An 18460-nucleotide genomic window follows, 5' to 3' on the forward strand; every position below is an offset into this window, starting at 1 on the left:
CTTTAAAATAATCTTGTGGCTTCTTTTTTTGTTTTTTTTTTTTTTTTTTTTTTAACCTAACCACTCATCCTATTAAAGACAATAATTCCCATATAAAGCAAAATTAAGGAACTGTAAGGACAATTTTTTCCACCTCTTGACTCACATTCAGCACAGAAGTCTACTGACTTAAACTGACCCGAACAACCAGTAGCAATTAAAATACAGATCAACAGGCAAGATTACTTTCTGTTATCCACCTAGACTGACTTTATCTTACTGTACAGAATGTATTGTTAAATTCACCAGATGCCATTACCCTAATTCATTACCCCAGTCGTGGCCTCCTTAATGCAATTGCCAAGTTACTGCAGATTACATTCTTCAAAAAGAGCATTTGTTTTTGTAAACATTTACTTCATCAAAGAATACAGTCCTGAAACTTCTCCATCCAACCTTCCTTCAAGTCCCAATTCTCTCAAAACAGCATGTACACATATATGCCAGTTTTACAAACCAAGATGCAAACGTGTATTTGTTTCTCAAAAACATTGTGACCAGAGAATTGGAACAGTTGTCAAAGCACTATCCTGAACATCTTCAGAATACAATCTCCCATTTTCCAACTGTCTATACAACTTACGGTTTTTCCACTTACACTGTAGATGTATTTACAAACCCTCTCCGTCACTTTTGAGGTTATACAGTAAGGCAATTAATTTCTTCAAATGTTAAGAGCTGAAATAACATTTTACAATTTACCACAACTTAAAATTTATACTTTTGAACAGTTATTTTAACCAGAATGATTTTAATATGGTTGCACATTATCCCAGCACACACTATTAGTTTGAGGTAATAATTTTACTTACAAATTATTTAGCTATGTTGTAACTGTCAGCAAAACCGAATGTCAAAGCTAAGGCATTTTTTTGTGTATTATGACCCAACAATCTTCTGACATTCAAGCAGGTAGTACTGAAATTCGAGTAACAAACCAAATATAGGAAGTTTAACATCTACTCGAAGATGTCAAACTGGACTTCTGAAATGGGTTAACAAAGATTCAAAGTATTTTAGCTGCATCATTCCACTACTAAGTACTGCAAGTAATTCTGGAACTACTCACGGAGTTCAGCAGTTTACTCAGAACTTCCTTTCAGTGCACAGGACTACACTGAAACAGTACATGCTCATTGATATTCAGATACAATTGGAACACCAATGAACAAGTCTGATGTACTACATACAAAAGAAATACAAGAAACAGGACACCTCCCCATTAAGGAAGGCTAAGAAAGAAAATGCTGATGATTCTACCGGTCTTCCACTACTCAAATCATCATCAATCATTTACTAAAATACAACTTCATGTTTAGAGGGAGCTGTTATCCTTGGGAGACTCTTAGGACCCAGTTATGCAAATCTATTTCAGCTTGTCAGGAAAACTAAAAATACTATGTCTCCAACTCATGATAACAGCATCTATTATGTCTTCAAAAGCCAAACTATTCTGTTATCTGGTAATACTCAAGGGAAATTGCAAACAAAATTTTCTGAATTTATCACGTAGGGTACCCAGCAAATAGATAGTCTGGATCACCTACAAGATCCATTTACAGCAATTTAGCAGTGCACGTGAGTAAGTTTACTAGCTTTCAGTTTTAATTGTATTTGCTACTCATTATGTCTCTGACCAAAATATCAGTCTGAAAAAGGACATGGACTTTACCACTGTATTTGTGAGTGGAAAACAGGTTATTTTGTAGTCACTGTTCTGTATACTGCACCAGTAAGAAGCTACTTTGGAAAACAGTATTATGGTTTTAATAAGAATATTCAGGGGTGCTTTAGTTTACAAGTCACTCATACTTAAAAAACCATGAGAAAATCCTGAGCACCAACTGCAGTATCACATCCGACTCAGTACTGTCACCCTCATAAGCTTGCCACATGGACTATTAAAACAATTTTCTTCAGCAGCAAAACTAAACTGCTTGGGCGCAGCATGTTCCAAGCTTTAGTTCAGTTCCCCATAACAGCTGTTTGTGTAATTATCTGTGCTGTGAAAAATCTGAATGAAGAGTCAGTCACTTGTAATTCTTACCTTCCCCTTTTTATATTAATGGAGGCAGAAGTTAATGGGAACAGAAGTATTACAGTAAGTACTATAGGAAGCACAACAGCAGAGGCTGCATCTCAGAGCCTGCAGACCACACAAACTTGCTGACAGCCTTCCTGTTCATCAGATTTTGTACTACTTAATGCTGTTAAGGAGGTGGAGAAAAACTCCATTTAGCACTAATGCGATTCCTGGCGAATTCTTTGCCCTTCAACCTCACTTTGTCAGTTCTTCCCCTTTTCTAAGCTGATCCTAAAAGAAATGTTCCATATTTAGATTTTCAACATGCCAATGAATCAAAAAGTTCTCACAAAATCTTAGAGTAGTTTGGGTTACAAGGGACCTTAAAGATCATCCAGTTTCTAAACCCCTGCCATGGGCAGGGACACCTTCCAGTGGATCGGGTTGCTGAAAACCCTGCCCAACCTGGCCTTGCACACTGCCAGGCATGAAGCAGCCACAGCTTCTCTGCGCAACTCATTCCAGTGCCTCAGCACCATGATTTATGTCATGATTTACACAGTCTAAAGCTCATAATTTACACAGTCAAGTTATACAGGTCCAGATATCAAGAGTTCTCCTTCAGGAAGGAACTCAATGTGAACTAGAAAAAGTCAACCAGTACTGCATTTGTGTTTTTTCTCTTATTTGATTGTTGACTTGGGATTTTTAATTTTGCATTTGAAGAGCTATTATTTACATCTCCCAATGTCTTTCTTGGGTTCACACTCCTCTTTGGACTTGCTCCCAGCAACTCTATCCAACACCTTATAGCTATTTAGTTCAAGCAAATGCAAGACTAGTGCAACACACTTTGCTTTCCAGCAAATTAGAAAGATGGCAGAGCCCCTGCCAACAAATTACATTATTCTTAAAAAAAAACCCTCACAACTTTGCATTGAAGAATATGAGATGAACTAACACAGTAAACTGGGTGGGGGTGGGGGTGGGGTAAAGAGTCCATCACATCATAAAAATCATGTGTCTGGGAGTTCCTCCGCTGTCTTCCAATACACAGTTCTCCAAGTAAACTATCATTACACTTTTATGTTTAGTTTCATCACTTTTGCTGTGCCAAAATAAAGAAGAATAAAGGTAGTTACGTCTTCACAAATAATCTGAGACGCTTAGTATTCCATGAAAAAAATAGTGTGCAGCTGGAAGACAACTCACCAAACCTCCCATGCAAACAAGGAAACAAAAAATCCAAACCAGATGCTGCTACATGTCTGGTCAAACAGATACCAGAGAAAGCACTGGCACTCACAAGCCCACTAGTCCTCAGTATACAAATTTACATCAACGACAATATCCATGGGAGGACACTGTGGACAAAACACTGATCTGGAAGAAATTACCATGATTTGTAAGATAATAGAACCTTCTGCCAATGCATCAAGACCATACATTTTTCCCTTATTCCAACAAAAACAACCTGACAAGCAAATACATTTCAGTGCTCATAAGGTCAAGCAAATATATTGAAAAAGCTAGCAACACCATACAATCTGCAGTTTAAACACAGCTTTTAAGTGCTGTAAAGCAAATACTATTTTAAAAAGGGCATGATGTAAATGAAAGCTAGTTATGATGCTTTCATTACCTAAAACACAGAGAGCAATTTACAAGAAAAAAAAATTATGTTATGAGCATTAGGAAACAACTACCAAACAAACAGCTTCATGAAGCAGATCCAAAGCTGAACTCCAGAACTTCCGAAATATACTTTAAATATAAACTTAAAAATACCCAGATTGAAGTATTTAAAAGATGTTTCCCAATGATCAAATACAGACATCTCAGTAGGTATGAACCGTATTTTGCGAAGTTGGTAACTAGCATGAATACAAGTAAATGCCTTAAGCACAAATTTTTAAGTCTGTTTTTCTGCAGGGTTCAGGACCCTTCGCAGTATATGGTTCAGAACACATGTGGATTGTGCATTTTTTTTGTGCTTAAAAAATACCACCAAAAACCCAAACAACAACCCTTCTTATCAAACCAGATACACAAGTCTCCTAAAACATTCTACCATGCAACAACAGAAAACACCTGCACACGTACCCATTTTTTTGTAGTACTCTTCCCAGGCCTTGGTATAGTCAACCTGCCCTGCTGGTGCTGGATTTGGCTGATCTCCTGAATTACATTAAAAATAGTAAAAATAAAACTACTGGGTTTTGTTTCATGCATGGAACATTTTACAAATCGTGACATGAAATTTTCAGTAACAATCCCAAATAACATAGCGCAAATCTGACACTGTAAGCCTATGTGGTACAAGCTATTACAAATATGAACTATTTGTAAAAGACACCACAAACAAACATTTCAAACATTCAGCATGTTTACAAGATTCAGGAAATGCACACCACTCACAGTACAAAGTACTACCTAAAATTTAAGTGGTAAGCCTCATCCAGGCACAACAATTATACTAATACAACTGAATACCATAATTGTAAAAGTCCTAAAACCACTGAAGTGATGCAACTGTTTAAGCAAATGACAACTGTTTAGCTCATTTCATTTTTACTTATGACTGACTGCAGTACACAAATGTTAAGCCAGCCCAAGCAGCAGCAAAATTCTCTTTAGGCTAAGTTATGAGACAAATACATTACCCTTTATTACCACTGAAATTAAGAAACACAATGTTGAAGGCTGTAAGCAATAGCTTTATAAGAAAACCAGCTACTTTACAATGAAGTTACCCTATATATGAAGGCAACAAAGAAAAAAAATGGGGCATCTACACTCCCACCAATGAGAAATGTATCCATTTTACTAAACAGTTACCTTGTCCATTAGTTTGGGTTGTAGCTGGTCCACCAGGAGGGGCTGCAGGTGGCGGCTGTGCTTGCTGCTGATAGTAGTGAGCATAATAAGCTGCCCACGCTGCTGAATTGGGATCTGTTCCTGGCTTACCTATGAAAACATAACATAAGCATTTATAAAAAGTAGTATGAATGGAATGCTATCCTCAGCAGTCCTATCTCCCTCCAAGGAAAATTCCATCTAAACCAAATAACCATGTACATCCTATTATCTCTTCTTTCTAGCACAAACAAGTGTATTTTAGGAAGCGTACTTTCATCAGACTGATGAGAAAGTTGTTCTAGAACCCTTACTACTAAAATGCCATTTATTAATTTTTTAGTATGATAAACAGCATCAGATTTTCAGGCTTATTTAAAGAGTCACGTTACTAAATGGAATCAACAATCAATCATTCTAGCACCAATTTCAGTGGTTTTACTTTCGTTATAACCTCACACTAATGACACTGGCACAGGTGGAGGAGGGATGCCAAATACATGTTTCTGAAACAGAAGAATACAAATCTTACTAGGTATTTGCAATGCTTATCAGTTTTAAGGTAACAATAAAATACATAAACACAAAGTATTTTAAAAACCTGAATCCCCATACATGGTTATAAAGCATCACTGTTTGCTTACAGCTTTTTAGTATAACAAATAACAGCAACCCCTGCACCTTCTTGCAGCTATCTCCATGCTTCCCCTACTTTTAAATACATCTAGGTAGGCCAACAATGCTGTTTCCTAAAGCCTTATTTCTGTTTTTCACATATAGCCTTTTAGGAATGGCTTATTCTTGTTGAATCACAGAGACTGATTACATTACCAGATTGGCAATCCACAAAAACTGAAAGTCTACTATTGGAAAACGTTATGTTTTATAATACAAGCAACATCCTTTAACATTATTTGCATCCTTAAAAGGATAAAAATATCTGCAAATAAATGCAGCCAATTGAGGAAAGAACTTCACATAAGGACACAGACACAACTGACACTTTAAAATAACTACATGGGAACAGAAGTGCATTCTCTCCAAACACAAAATATAGGTTAAGGCAATGACTAATAGAAGATAAAGAACTCCCCATAGAAGGGCATCAGGGAGAAGAAATCCACAATGCATTTCTTGTAGTATTTCATTCAGTATTAAAGCCAGATATATCACTTAAAATGCACACATTAGTACCAGCATACAGAAAACAATGTTAACACACTGTTTCCTTTTTAAATTGCACTGCTTCAATCAACAATAATGCATTTAAACTATATTCTAAGGTTACCTGCAAATATCAAATAAGCCATTGCTCCGTTCCCCCCCTCATTCCCCTTAGTAGCTACTTCTCTAGAGTAGAAGAACACAGAGCTGGATTCATTAAATTTCCAAAGAAATATGACTGTAGTAACTAGCTCCACTTTCACGTGACAAGAGGCAAGCATGGTTCTGGAGAAAGCACCTCTGAAAAAAATACTAAAATAACCCATTTGTTACACTGAAATGAGCAACTAAGTGGAAAACTGTACAAAACTCATCCAAATAAATGCTAGTTAAAAGAAACAACAACTTGAACTGCACAGAGGAAAACATCATGAGATCTTTTTAAGAGGAGTGTTTATACAAAGACCACTTACAAAATCACCATTAAGATGACATCAAGGTATTTGCCATTTTTACAGATCTTTATGTAGGTAAATAAAAAAAACCAAAAAACAAACAACAGTATGAAAAAGGCTGTAACATTCTGGGAGTAGTTTTGGGTTAAATGACACTTCTGGTATGGTAAGACTTCAAGTCAAGTCACTTTAATCATTCTACTTTTAAGTAATACAATAGACATTTTCAAATATTAAACTGAATGCATGCAGATCAAACTTTTTTATAAAAGTCTGGGAACTGAAACCAGAGATGCTCTTTGCTCAGAAAAGATATGTAGAAGACTTGAATATGAACAGAACTCACTACAGGTTGTAACATCCCCCAAAGCCCTCCCTTTCTTACCTATGGAACTTGTGTCAGTATCAGCAGCTATCAGAAATGTTTATTCCATTTATAGCAAAAATAAAATTGACATAATCTGGCTGAAGTGCTGAAGATCAAGCTCTACCTCAAACAAATGAGGTACAAGTGACTCAAGCATCTAGCCTTACCATGCCTTCCTTGACTGCAGTTCCATTTCCCCAAATGCTCTACTCCAACCAAAGGATGTAACTTAAAGAAAAGCAGGATACTACAACTTCGGGAAGTTGTAATTAAGCAAAACCTCCCAGTCTTGACAAAGATAAACAGAAATAGAAGAAACAGATTCTACAAAGATGGGTTTCAGAAGAAAATACAAAACTATTATAAGCAAAAGCTCAAAATACACAATCCTAACTAGTTTTACTGTATTAACAGAAGTTTTATCCCTTGAAAAGGACTGAACAGAATACATTTGTATGAGACTCTAAAAAGCAAACCTCATATAGATCAACAAAAGCTAGAAATACGTAATATAGCATAAATTGTGCAAGGTCGGGATCAGTGAGATTGTAAAGGGCAGTGCTTAAAATAAAATACAAAGTCATTGACCATTAAAGAAAACATATCCTCATTAAAGAACTTAACATTTAGTGAAGAAGCACATTCCAACTTTAACAAATGAATTTCAATGTCTCACAAGCAACATGTGGAGTGTAAAACATACATAAGTTGACGATCAGTAAAGAAAAGCCTGAAGAATAGGAGCTTTTTCAGATTTACCAGCATAACACAAATCAATTGTGAAATGTACATACATGTAAGGACAAAATGTATACAATTTAATATACTCACACTACAGCATAACTGTGACATTTCTTACCTGGATCTGGCGGGTTTGGTGGCTGCCAGTGCGGGTAAGCATTTCCCCATCCTTGTGGAGCATATGGAGCTGGAGGACCACTATAAAAGATCAAGTCACACATATACAGTGAAAGCCAATCCCAAGGTCACCCTACAAATAAGAAAGCTAGCTGAAGCAGTACTTACTGAGGTGCAGGGCCTGGAGGCCCTGGATTATAAGGAGCTGGGTTATATGGTCCCATGGGAGCACCAGGCCCTGGTGGCCCAGGAGGTCCATGAGGGCCAGGAACAACACCATGGGGTCCATGTGGAACAGGTGGACCCAATGGATTTACTGGACCCTGTAAAAAGAGGAGCATACAGAAGAGAACGAGGTTAATGTTTCAGCAGTTTACGATAAATCTTAACATTTTAGGAATATAATCTGAGAGGTTTGTTTTAAAATAAATTGTTTTTAAATAAATCCGTTCAAATAAAACCATTGTTTTGATTGTTTTTAAATAAAAAAATTTCTCTGGAGAAATCGGTCTTCCTGATTAATCTGGCTTATGGCTAGTTAAAAGAGTTAAAAGTAGCCATGGCAGAAATAGCAACTAAAAAGCTGCATTTATTTCAATTACTTCAATTCTTTCTTGAGGAAATCAGAGTTCACAAATAAACATCAATTTTTTCCACAAGTTGCATTAAAAACCCCACAAACCAGAACAAAACTATCAGGGTTTATAAATAAACTGATACATCTAAATCTGGCTAATCATACTACTTAAATCTGTTTGTAAGATCAGGTACCAAAAATAGGTAGTAAATACGGTTACATGCCTACACATGCAAACAAAACTGCAGTCAAATCAAAGAATGTAAACTTAGATTAAAACTCTACCTAAACATACTGAAACTGAAAAACTAAACACATAGTTTAGTAGCTCTAAGAGCATCAAGTATATCTTTAAAGTCATTCAATTTTTCATTATGCACCCCATGGGCATCTTCAAGAACACATCATTAAAACCCACACTATTACATTGAAGAAAGCAACTGTTTCTTCCCATATCAAGTTTTTGCTTCCTTTGGCACATCAAGTTATGTTTGTATTACTTTAAACCCAGATTACCATTATTACTATCATCAATTTATTACCTGATTAAACAATTTGGAAGTGAAATGGAAGAAAAGTCTCCACAAAGGAGACTTGCCTCCTTTTCTGTTTAGTTATGATGTTAAACCAAAATATAGTTATATACTCACTCCAATCTTTTCTTCTATAAGTTGTCGTGCATAATCTATTTGCTGTGGTGTTCCACGGATAGTAAACATTTTCATGTTTGGATCCGCATTAGGAGGAGGATTTCTTTGAAGTTCTATTCTAGCACCAGACTGCTGGCTTATACTTTTAATAGTTTCACCACCTACAATGTAACATACAGCTTTTACGACATGCATTAAAGCAAAAATACTAAGATTCAAATCAGAGGAAGTCACATGCATGGAAATTGAAGATAAAGAAGTGAGAAGGCACCTTTTCTTATGAGCCATTCAAGAACATTCTAACAATTCTAAAAAGTGCCTCTAAGTCTAGTACAGATCTTTGATTGTAATAAACTAGTAAGAAGAAATTATTTTTTAAAGACCATGCTATTGTTACTCAGAAAGAACAGCAAATGATCCCTACAGTGTTGTCTGGATTTTTCGTTCGTGTAAAGATGGAAGATTAGACACAAATAACAATCAATACCCACAATTATGAGTAAATACAACCTTAAAGCTCAACCTTCCTATACAGCAGTAGGCAAGCACAGATGACAAAACAAACACCCAGAGAATGACCAGATAGCGAAGTCCAAATATTTTGCAGTGTACTTTACCCAGAAAGTTAAATTCCCTAAACTAGTTCCTCCTCTTACAGGATCTGGAGAAGTTATTTCTATCATTAGTAGGCACAAAGTTTTCAAAACAGGGGTCATTTGGCATTTAAAACAAAGAAACTCCCATGACAACAACAAAATCAACCGACCTTCCAGGTCAAGAACTGAACTATGTCAGCCCATCTATTGTGTCTGGAAAACACATTACACACAGAAGACTAAGATAACTTGAGTGTTTCATTCAGAAGCATACAGTAAATTCTTTTTAAAACAAAATTCTTTGAGAAGTAATTGTTTTAATAAACACACAACTAAGAAATTGTTCCAGGATCCCATAGTAAAGTATGTTCACTGGAATATGAGAAAAATAGTTTTAAGAGTGAGATACAGATGCAGTAACACTAAGCTAATCAAGCAGTATCAAATGCAACTTAATTATATCACCTAAGAATCTATCAAACACTACCAGTGCATCTCAGTACTTATTACTTTAAAAAGTTAGATAAATTTCTTTGTTCTTGACTTTTAACTACAGAGGTGTTTTCGTGAGGAAAATCTGAAAAGGGTATGATGAGTGCTATGATTTAACAGTATTATGTTGCTCTACTACATATGCAACTATTTCCCAAGGCTTCTCTTGAAACCTCTCTCTGGTATGGCTATTTGTACAAATAGAAAAGCTGAGAGTTGTTATAGCTACATATAGATATGCGTAAGATATATTGCCTTTGCCAATGATTAATCCAGTTTTGCCAGTGGGAACAATAAAATTGAATTCCTGTAATCCACCAGGAGGGCCCATGTTCCAGTTGCCTTGGCCTCTACCCCTTCCTCGACCACCAGGTCCTGGGCCACCAGGGTTACCAGCCTAAAAAGAAAAGCAACAAATTAGCATGTTCTAGAAAAACCACTGCAAACAAATTTTTAAGACAAAAAACCATTTACTACTCATAGATTTGAATGAAAGATGACGAAGGAAAGTACACAGAAGCAAGTAGAAAGTTTCACATGGACAAAGATGTAATTTCTGCCTTCAGTAAATGCAGCAGTGAGGCCAATCTCACAATAAGCATTTAAAAATACTGATTACAACCAAAGGTTAACAGTATATCTGCTATTAACAAGATAACAGAAGAAGCAGCTCTAAAACCAGTCAGATCAAGAACTGCCATGAGTCTGAATCAGTACTGTCATCCTGACACTTGCAAAACTGTAACTATAAAAGTGAACATTCACATTCTAGACTCAAGTTTGAAGCAGATTCAAACACCACCATTATTTTCTTTAGTTACACACTCATTTTTAAAATTTTAATGTCTTTCGAGATGTTAGGCAGGAGATTTTAAACAGTAGACAACATATTACTCAACCTGAACACTTCGAAGGAGATCTGTAATAATTTCTGCAGCATGCTGACATCTGTCAGGAGGCCCTGTGATTTGGGCTATCCTATCTGGAGTTGTTCCATCATCTGGAATAAAAATGAACTATTCCAGTATATGTAATCCAGTAAATTTACACTAAATTCACAGAATCTTATTGACATATTACCAACCTGGCTTGAACTGGATCCTAACACCAGCATCATTCTGTATCTTTTTTATCATCTCTCCATTTCTTCCGATTACAATACCTACAGCAAACCGCGGTATTGGAACCTTAAAGAGAAAAAAAAAATTCACCATATTGATGATGCAAATATTTCTACCAAATTAACAAAATTAAAGGGCCACATATTAGAATGGTAAACTAGAATTGGTAAACAGCTCTATGCCACTTTGTTTACAGTGTGATTTTGTGGGGTTTTTTTAATATCAAGTCACAAGCCTAACAAAAAACGGATAAAAATATCCAAGAGATCCTATGCACAAGTTCTCATAGTGGCAGCAATTCCTTTGATTGTGGGTATTATGCTTCCCACAATCAAAGAACAAAAGTTCTAACAGGTCTAAAATGCAGATTCTAGCAGATGAAGCTTTCAGACTCGCTTCTGATGAATAGTTACATGCTCCTGAATTGCACAGTAAGTGGACCTAAATTCCCTTTTTTAAAGGCCAAACTCCAATTTCTATAACATTACATATTTGGCTATAAAACTTATCTGCTTATTTGATGAAAAACTCCAGCTAGTTGAAATTGTTCAGAACTGCTGGTAATGTGAATGCTGCACACCATTTAAAGTCATAATTTCAGCAATGAACAAGTAATACTTACATGCCACAACCACTTTTGGAATCTGGTTAAAAGCTTTCAGTGGTTATTACCCAGCTTTACATTTTAAATGTTAACATCTCAAAATACAGTGAACAAGTTTTTCAACCATGCTTACGTCTATCCCTTCATTTCCTCCTATTCTTGACCCATATTCGTTGCGCACCTCTCTAAAGCCACCTTGATCACGAATTAACTCCAGCACCATTTCCTTGGCTTGCTAAAAGACAAATGAAAGTTTATTTAGGTACTTTATTTACGCAACATCAGAATGGATTTAAAAATGCTATGAATCCTGAAGGACTCCTTACTTGAACTTTATAAGGGTCTCCAGTTATCCTAAGGGGCTTGTCCGCACCAGTGTTCTGTGGACCGTCTTGAATCATGACCATTTTGACACCTGCCCGCTCCTATTTGACAAAAGGGAGGTCAATACCCACTCAAATCCAGATTAAAGACTATCACATGTTTAAAACAGGATATACACACACACATACATACCTGCAATTGTTTAATTGTCTCTCCACCTTTCCCAATAACTAATCCTGCTTTACTTGCTGGAATCATAATTTCTTGGACTGCATTTCCAGGTCCATCACTATGATGAAAGCCAGGTGCAGGTCTTCCCTTTTCAACTATCTGATCCAGTAATCTTTTTGCCGATCTGTGAAGGAATATGTACATTTATAAATACACTTATTCCTACAAACGTCACTTTCGCACACCTATTCTGCTTGGAAATTTTTATTTTCTTAATTTGCAGAGTTTCTGTAGAAGAAATATGATTACTATCACTAAGAAATATGAGGCAAACTCAGTAAATCTGCAAGCATAACTTAAGAAATTAAGTGCAAGATTAACGTGGTAGACCTAAAACCACCCCAGCGTCAGAATACAACAAACACACCATCATCCCTGAATACAGTTACACTGATCAAACCTTAATTCAGAACAAAAGATGGAAATGTTGTCCTTTGAAATATTTTTAAAAGTCTTAATTAGAAGATTTATAATTGTTGATTTTTTTTTAGTGCATTTTTAAAATAAAAAAATCACTAGAGAAAGCATTTTCCAATTTTGCTTAATTTCTGTAGTAATCTGAGTAACCTCTAATTTGACAGTAATTTTACTGTACCAACAGCCATTCTTAAGGCAGATCTGTTCTATTTTAAGTTTTTCAAAAAGGAAAAAAAAAAACCCCAAGACTGTAAAATAAACCTAAGTTTAACACCAAGTACTCTGATAGCTGCTGCTTGATTCAGCATGCAAAGCAAGAACATAGGTACTTGCAGCCATTACCAGAATAGTGAACAAAAGGAAGTATATATTCACCACATGGTAGTTGCCATCAGTGTAAAACTGTGACTACAGTATTAACATCAGTTAAAAATTCTTTCCTATAAGTGAGCGGAATAAACTATAATTGGAAAAAAAATCCTATAAAGGAATGACTTCATGAATTCTTGGCTGCAACATAAGACGACAAAACCCTGCTACCTTCCCAAGGGAAAACATGTAGCTGCAGGCCTTACACTACTACACTTAAGAACTTTTCTAGCATAGCCAGGATAAGGTGGTCTTTTAAGTGGGTATATGACTTCTGTGCCCGTAAAAAAACCAAAATCAAACAGAACATTTTCATTGCTACAATCCTCTTCCCTGAACACAGGAAGGCAAAAGTTAACTTTGCTGATAGGCATTACAGACATCACTTTCAATAATTTTTGACATACATTAATGTACACAAAAGCCGGTTAGGAACTCTGACAGGCTGGGCTCTGAGTAACTCCTAGTCTTACACATTACTAATTTTTCACATTTTCCCTGTGTAATATCTACAAGAAGATTTGGACTGGGAAAAGGCAAAGTTTCATATATGTGTCTTAAAATTCCAAGTATGCTGAGCGCCTTTCTTCTTATGTATACAGTTAATTGTCCCCGGACTGCCTGTTCAATAGAATTAAAAAATACTGTTATGAACGTACTATCTAGATATGTCATTTGATCTTAAAAAAAAAGGCAAGCGTATTGCACAGCTAAATATGAACACACAATTTATTTTACTTACTGAACAGACTCTGGTGTTCCAGTTAGCATACATGATCTTTCAGGCAGGCCTCCACTATCTACAGTCATAAAATAAAACCAATTTATCAGTAGTGTTAAGCCAGAAAGAGGTTATGCCATCAAACATAACATACGAACTACTGGAATTACAAAGAATAATCAGTGTATCTCAATAATTTTGCATTTCTTTAAACCACGACAATTGCCATTAGCACTAAAAATTAAAATACACCTTAAATGAAGGTTCAGACAAGTAAAAGCAATGACCAGCTTTCTGAACCTTCTACCAAAAAAATCCCCACCAAAATAAAGAATAAAACCACAAATATTTACCAGGTGCAATCTGTATTTTACAGCCAGACTCTTGCTGTATGCGCGAGATCTGCTCTCCACCTCTGCCAATTACTTAAAGAAAGAAAATATCAAAAGATTATTTGTACTAACAGCATCTGCTAACATTCCTCACTAGACTACAAAGCCACATCCATACTACTTACTGAATCCAACCATTCCATCTGGAACTTTGTACTCTTCTGTCATCACAGACCTACAGATAACGTTAAATCAAACAAAAGACACTGACTATTTGGAGACCAAACTGGCATTAAACCTATATATATCCTCCCATCAAACTAATGAAACCTACTGCCCCCATTATCATCCTTTCATGTCTCACATCAACTTTGAAAGTTGTTATGCAAGCACAGTACTAAGTAAACTGTCAATAAGCAAAAGTGGCCACGAACAGTTCAAGTATAATATGAATGGATCTGAGTTTCCCTTCATCCTGCTTACTATTAAAATATGCGAGGTACAAAAAAGGTAATGTACCATTTTAAGTTTCATCTGTATATCCAAGTATGCAGAAAATACACGATTTCAGCATCTCATATATCAAAACCAGCCAAAGCATAATGATCATAGTTGGATATGGTTGTTTAGGGAAGAAATGAGTGGAGAAAACTACTACACTGTAGCAAATGTAACTGAGAAATATGCTGTGTTAAGTCTGAACCCCCCTTTTGTTTAAAGGATAGTGCCAACCCCTTCCCCTTCAGATCTGCTTCTAACTTTAAGTTATGCTACCTATGCTCAAGTAGTAAAAACCAGCAAGGCATTTTACTTTTACTGAACTTGATGTACAGCCTAGGCTGCAAAGTCAAAGAAACAGCAATATAGATGCATTTTAAGTGTTTGGCTTGGGACTTGTGAAACTAGATTTCTACAGATCACACAGCTACAAAGTAATCCCTTATGCAATCATGCTACTTTTCAGGGAAGTTTTCATTGAAACCACTTCAAAATTAATTCAGACAAAATTTCCTGCAACTGCTTTCTTTCAGTAAAAATGTACATAATATGTAGTGTGAACTCTTACCTTTGTTGTTGATGCATTGGTGGTAGCTGATTTCCAAAAGCTATAAACAAATATCATTAAAATTAAATTCAAATTAGTAGTATAATTTACAACTAGGCTTCCCCTTTGATAATAAAAATTAACTGTATCAACTTTTGGCCAAGTTGACTTTCAAGATGTGTTATCAAGAGTTTTAAAAACGGCTAAAAACATTCTCAACTGCTGCTAACTACACTGTCAGTTTTACAAAACAGACTCACGCTGCTTCAAGAAAATAAGACAGAAACCCCCAGCCATAAATTCAGTATTACTAATTCAAGCATCACCTACCAGAACACCTTTTCAAATTCTTGTTCTGACAATGGTACACTTGTTTATTTTTCCTGTTTTCCACCCCCCCAGCCCCCCAACAAAATAAAAATTACTTACAGTCATTCTGAGGAGCAACTTTCTTAGCATCTGGTTGATCTGAAAAATTAAGATTTTTAAAGTTTTTTTTGCCAAAAAATTCAAGAAGTGTTTACACCTTTTAGTGTGAATCGTAACTTTCCAGTGTATTTTAGTCCCCCTTTTTTTTTTTTTCTTTTTTTTTTCCCCTCCAATTTCAGGGAGTTGATCATCTGAATAGAAGAAAGAATCTCACGAACACTCAGCACTTGGTTAGTACAGCTGAAAAGATGTTAGGTTTTTCCATGTATCTATTCAGTAGTTTAACAAAAGGCAGTTTTCAGAACACAGTGGAGATTGTTCATAGATACCCAGTCACTGAAACTTAACTAAGACAAGGAACAAAGTTTAGCTGTTGGTTGCTCAAGCTAATGATGCTTCTATAGTTGGGAAAAAAAAAAAAGAAGAAAAAATCAAACCCATACAAAAATCAACAATGATTTAAAGAAAAAATAAATAAAATCTCTTGACAATGACCACAAATCTAGATCAAACATTGGAAAATAGAACAGTATCACATGGCAATGCAATCTCAATCTGAATGTCAATATGAAATTCCTATCCAAATATCAAGCATTTCATAGCATAAAACTTCAAAAAAAAGCAGATTCAAAGCAACTACATCACCACCATCCATATCCTTTCTGTACAGTAAAGGAATAAAAGGCATAATTAACCTCTACCTGAAAAGATAAGACTTTGGATGCTTCTTTCCCGCCCCAAAATAAAGGTTATATGAACCATCATAATTTATGTGTGGCAAAAACTCAAGACACATTCCAAGAAATATTTGTGTCAATCCAGAAAGATCCACTAGTTTATGTCATGTTTACATACTAAACACAGGTAATAAATAAAAATTCCTGCCTTTAAAAGGAGAGGGCATTCCCTCCCAGTGTGTTGTACTGCTCGGACTTGTCCAAGAGCCATCTACACATAAAATAAAAAGAATACATTACATATATCATCTGAAGCATCATTAGCTCATTTTTGTATATTAAAAATCTCACCGTTAATAGAAAAAAAAACCCTTTATTACACAAGAATTCCTGATATTAAGCCTTAGTTACATTCTGTAGACTGAGTTTCAATCCTCTTAAAGGAAAAAAAGGCATTGCTCTTTTGTGAGACCTCGGAGAACATTGCAACAAGTTCAGAGATTTCCTTCCACAATTTAGCCAGGATTCTGTGTGTATATCAAACATACCAAACCCTGTTAAATTCAAACTGGCTGCTTAGTGCGAGACAGAAGACCACACACACACATTTCAAGGGAAAACTTTACTGCAATATAAGAAAATCCAAAAAGCTGCAAAAAGATTTAAATATGATTTTATCAGAGTTCACACATGCTATAGGCTTAAATATTAAGACTAAGCAAAAGTGTCTGCAAGGTCGAAAATTCACTTTCCTGTCTTTTTTTAAAGTCCTATGCTTTTACAATGAAATGCAATAATAAAGTATCAATAATAAATATATGAAACAATCAAATTTAAGGAGTGAGCACTTCCTACTCCAATTGTAATTTACTGACTGTAATCAGCCCTACACAACTACAAAAGACTTAAATGACATACCTGTGCAAGCTTCTCAACCATGCATTTATCCGCCCCCCCTCCCTGGCATACATTTTCCTCTTCACAGTGTTTAAACCATGTTCAAAGTATTTTAAAAGAGGGTTACATTTACTTCAGGCTAGAGCACGATGGTTTAAATCAAATTTCCCCATTAAACCGAAAATGAAAAAGCATGTAATGATCTACAAAGGGAACAAGATGTTTTTACGCTGTGCTTTGTGAAAACAAACAAACAACAACCCACAAACAAAAACACCACCTGCAATTTTTCCAGCACTATGGCCGTACTCAACAAACATAAATCCAGCAGTAACGAGTGCATACCTCCATCCTCAAGAGGTCTTTTTTGTCCTCCATAACCGTAATCGTTTGAATTCATTGATGTGCCAGCATCTCCTCCAATTTTTGCTGCAATCTAAACAAAAGGTAGATGTTGTGAGGGGGTAGGGAAATTAAAACTCCATCAATAAGCCCTCATTTATTCGAGGTCTTCCAAACGATTTTGAGCAATTTACACAATGCATATTAAGATAATAAGTAAGTACATGGCGGCTGCTAGGAACAGTTTTGCTCACAGGTATTTTTTAATATCTTCCAGGAGACTTGTGCTCGTCATTCACCAGGAAACCTTCCTACATTTTCTCTATCGGCTGGGGAAAAAAGAAAAAAAACAAACAAAAACCATGGCAGAGGGGTTGGAACTAGATGATCTTACAGTCCTTTCCAACCCTAACTATTTCATGATTCTAAAAACCAACTACCCTTCAAATGACAGAAACTTGTTTTTATAAAAGGAGTTTTTCCTTTTCTACCCATTCTCCCTGGAAAAATAAAACCAAACAACCAAAGAAAAAAAGAAACAACAACAAACAAAAAAAACCCAATCCCACCGCTAAAATTACGCCAAACATTAGCAGTCCCGACAACGCTGGGCCTTCAACTACTGCCAAAACCGCGACCGGTTATTACCAGACAAGGTGAGAATTTTGCCCGAGAAATAATGAAAACATCGCCTGTGGTGCAAATGCTACAAATAGAACTCCGGGATAAAGAACTTCCCACAAGACGGCCCTGGCCGCCTTCGCTCCGCAGGCCGCAGCCCTTCCCAACCGGTTTGAGCAGGTTAGCGGGCACCGAGGGCGCCCCGGGGAACACAATACGGGACGCGGGAGGAGCCGCCTTCTGTCCCGCTGCC

At 36.1% G+C, this 18460-nt stretch overlaps 1 protein-coding gene across 1 annotated transcript in view; it reads right to left on the bottom strand.

The window, feature by feature from the left end:
- Nucleotides 1-17680, bottom strand: part of FUBP1 (far upstream element (FUSE) binding protein 1) — a gene marked incomplete at its 5' end in the record, with an annotated part of 18689 nt that extends 1009 nt beyond the window's left edge. The window contains 17 exons of the mRNA XM_010009240.1: nt 4166-4240; nt 4901-5029; nt 7764-7843; nt 7931-8085; nt 8990-9150; nt 10333-10474; nt 10977-11077; nt 11162-11264; nt 11984-12037; nt 12129-12227; nt 12319-12481; nt 13886-13943; nt 14218-14289; nt 14382-14431; nt 15263-15302; nt 15671-15709; nt 17590-17680. Coding sequence (XP_010007542.1) covers nt 4166-4240; nt 4901-5029; nt 7764-7843; nt 7931-8085; nt 8990-9150; nt 10333-10474; nt 10977-11077; nt 11162-11264; nt 11984-12037; nt 12129-12227; nt 12319-12481; nt 13886-13943; nt 14218-14289; nt 14382-14431; nt 15263-15302; nt 15671-15709; nt 17590-17680 — 1612 coding nt within the window. The remainder of the gene's footprint in view (nt 1-4165; nt 4241-4900; nt 5030-7763; nt 7844-7930; nt 8086-8989; nt 9151-10332; nt 10475-10976; nt 11078-11161; nt 11265-11983; nt 12038-12128; nt 12228-12318; nt 12482-13885; nt 13944-14217; nt 14290-14381; nt 14432-15262; nt 15303-15670; nt 15710-17589) is intronic.
- Nucleotides 17681-18460: the final 780 nt, after the last annotated feature.

This window comes from Nestor notabilis, unplaced genomic scaffold (genome assembly GCF_000696875.1).
Source record: "Nestor notabilis isolate BGI_N333 unplaced genomic scaffold, ASM69687v1 scaffold28212, whole genome shotgun sequence".
In the NCBI taxonomy this organism is placed as follows: Eukaryota; Metazoa; Chordata; class Aves; order Psittaciformes; family Psittacidae; genus Nestor; species Nestor notabilis.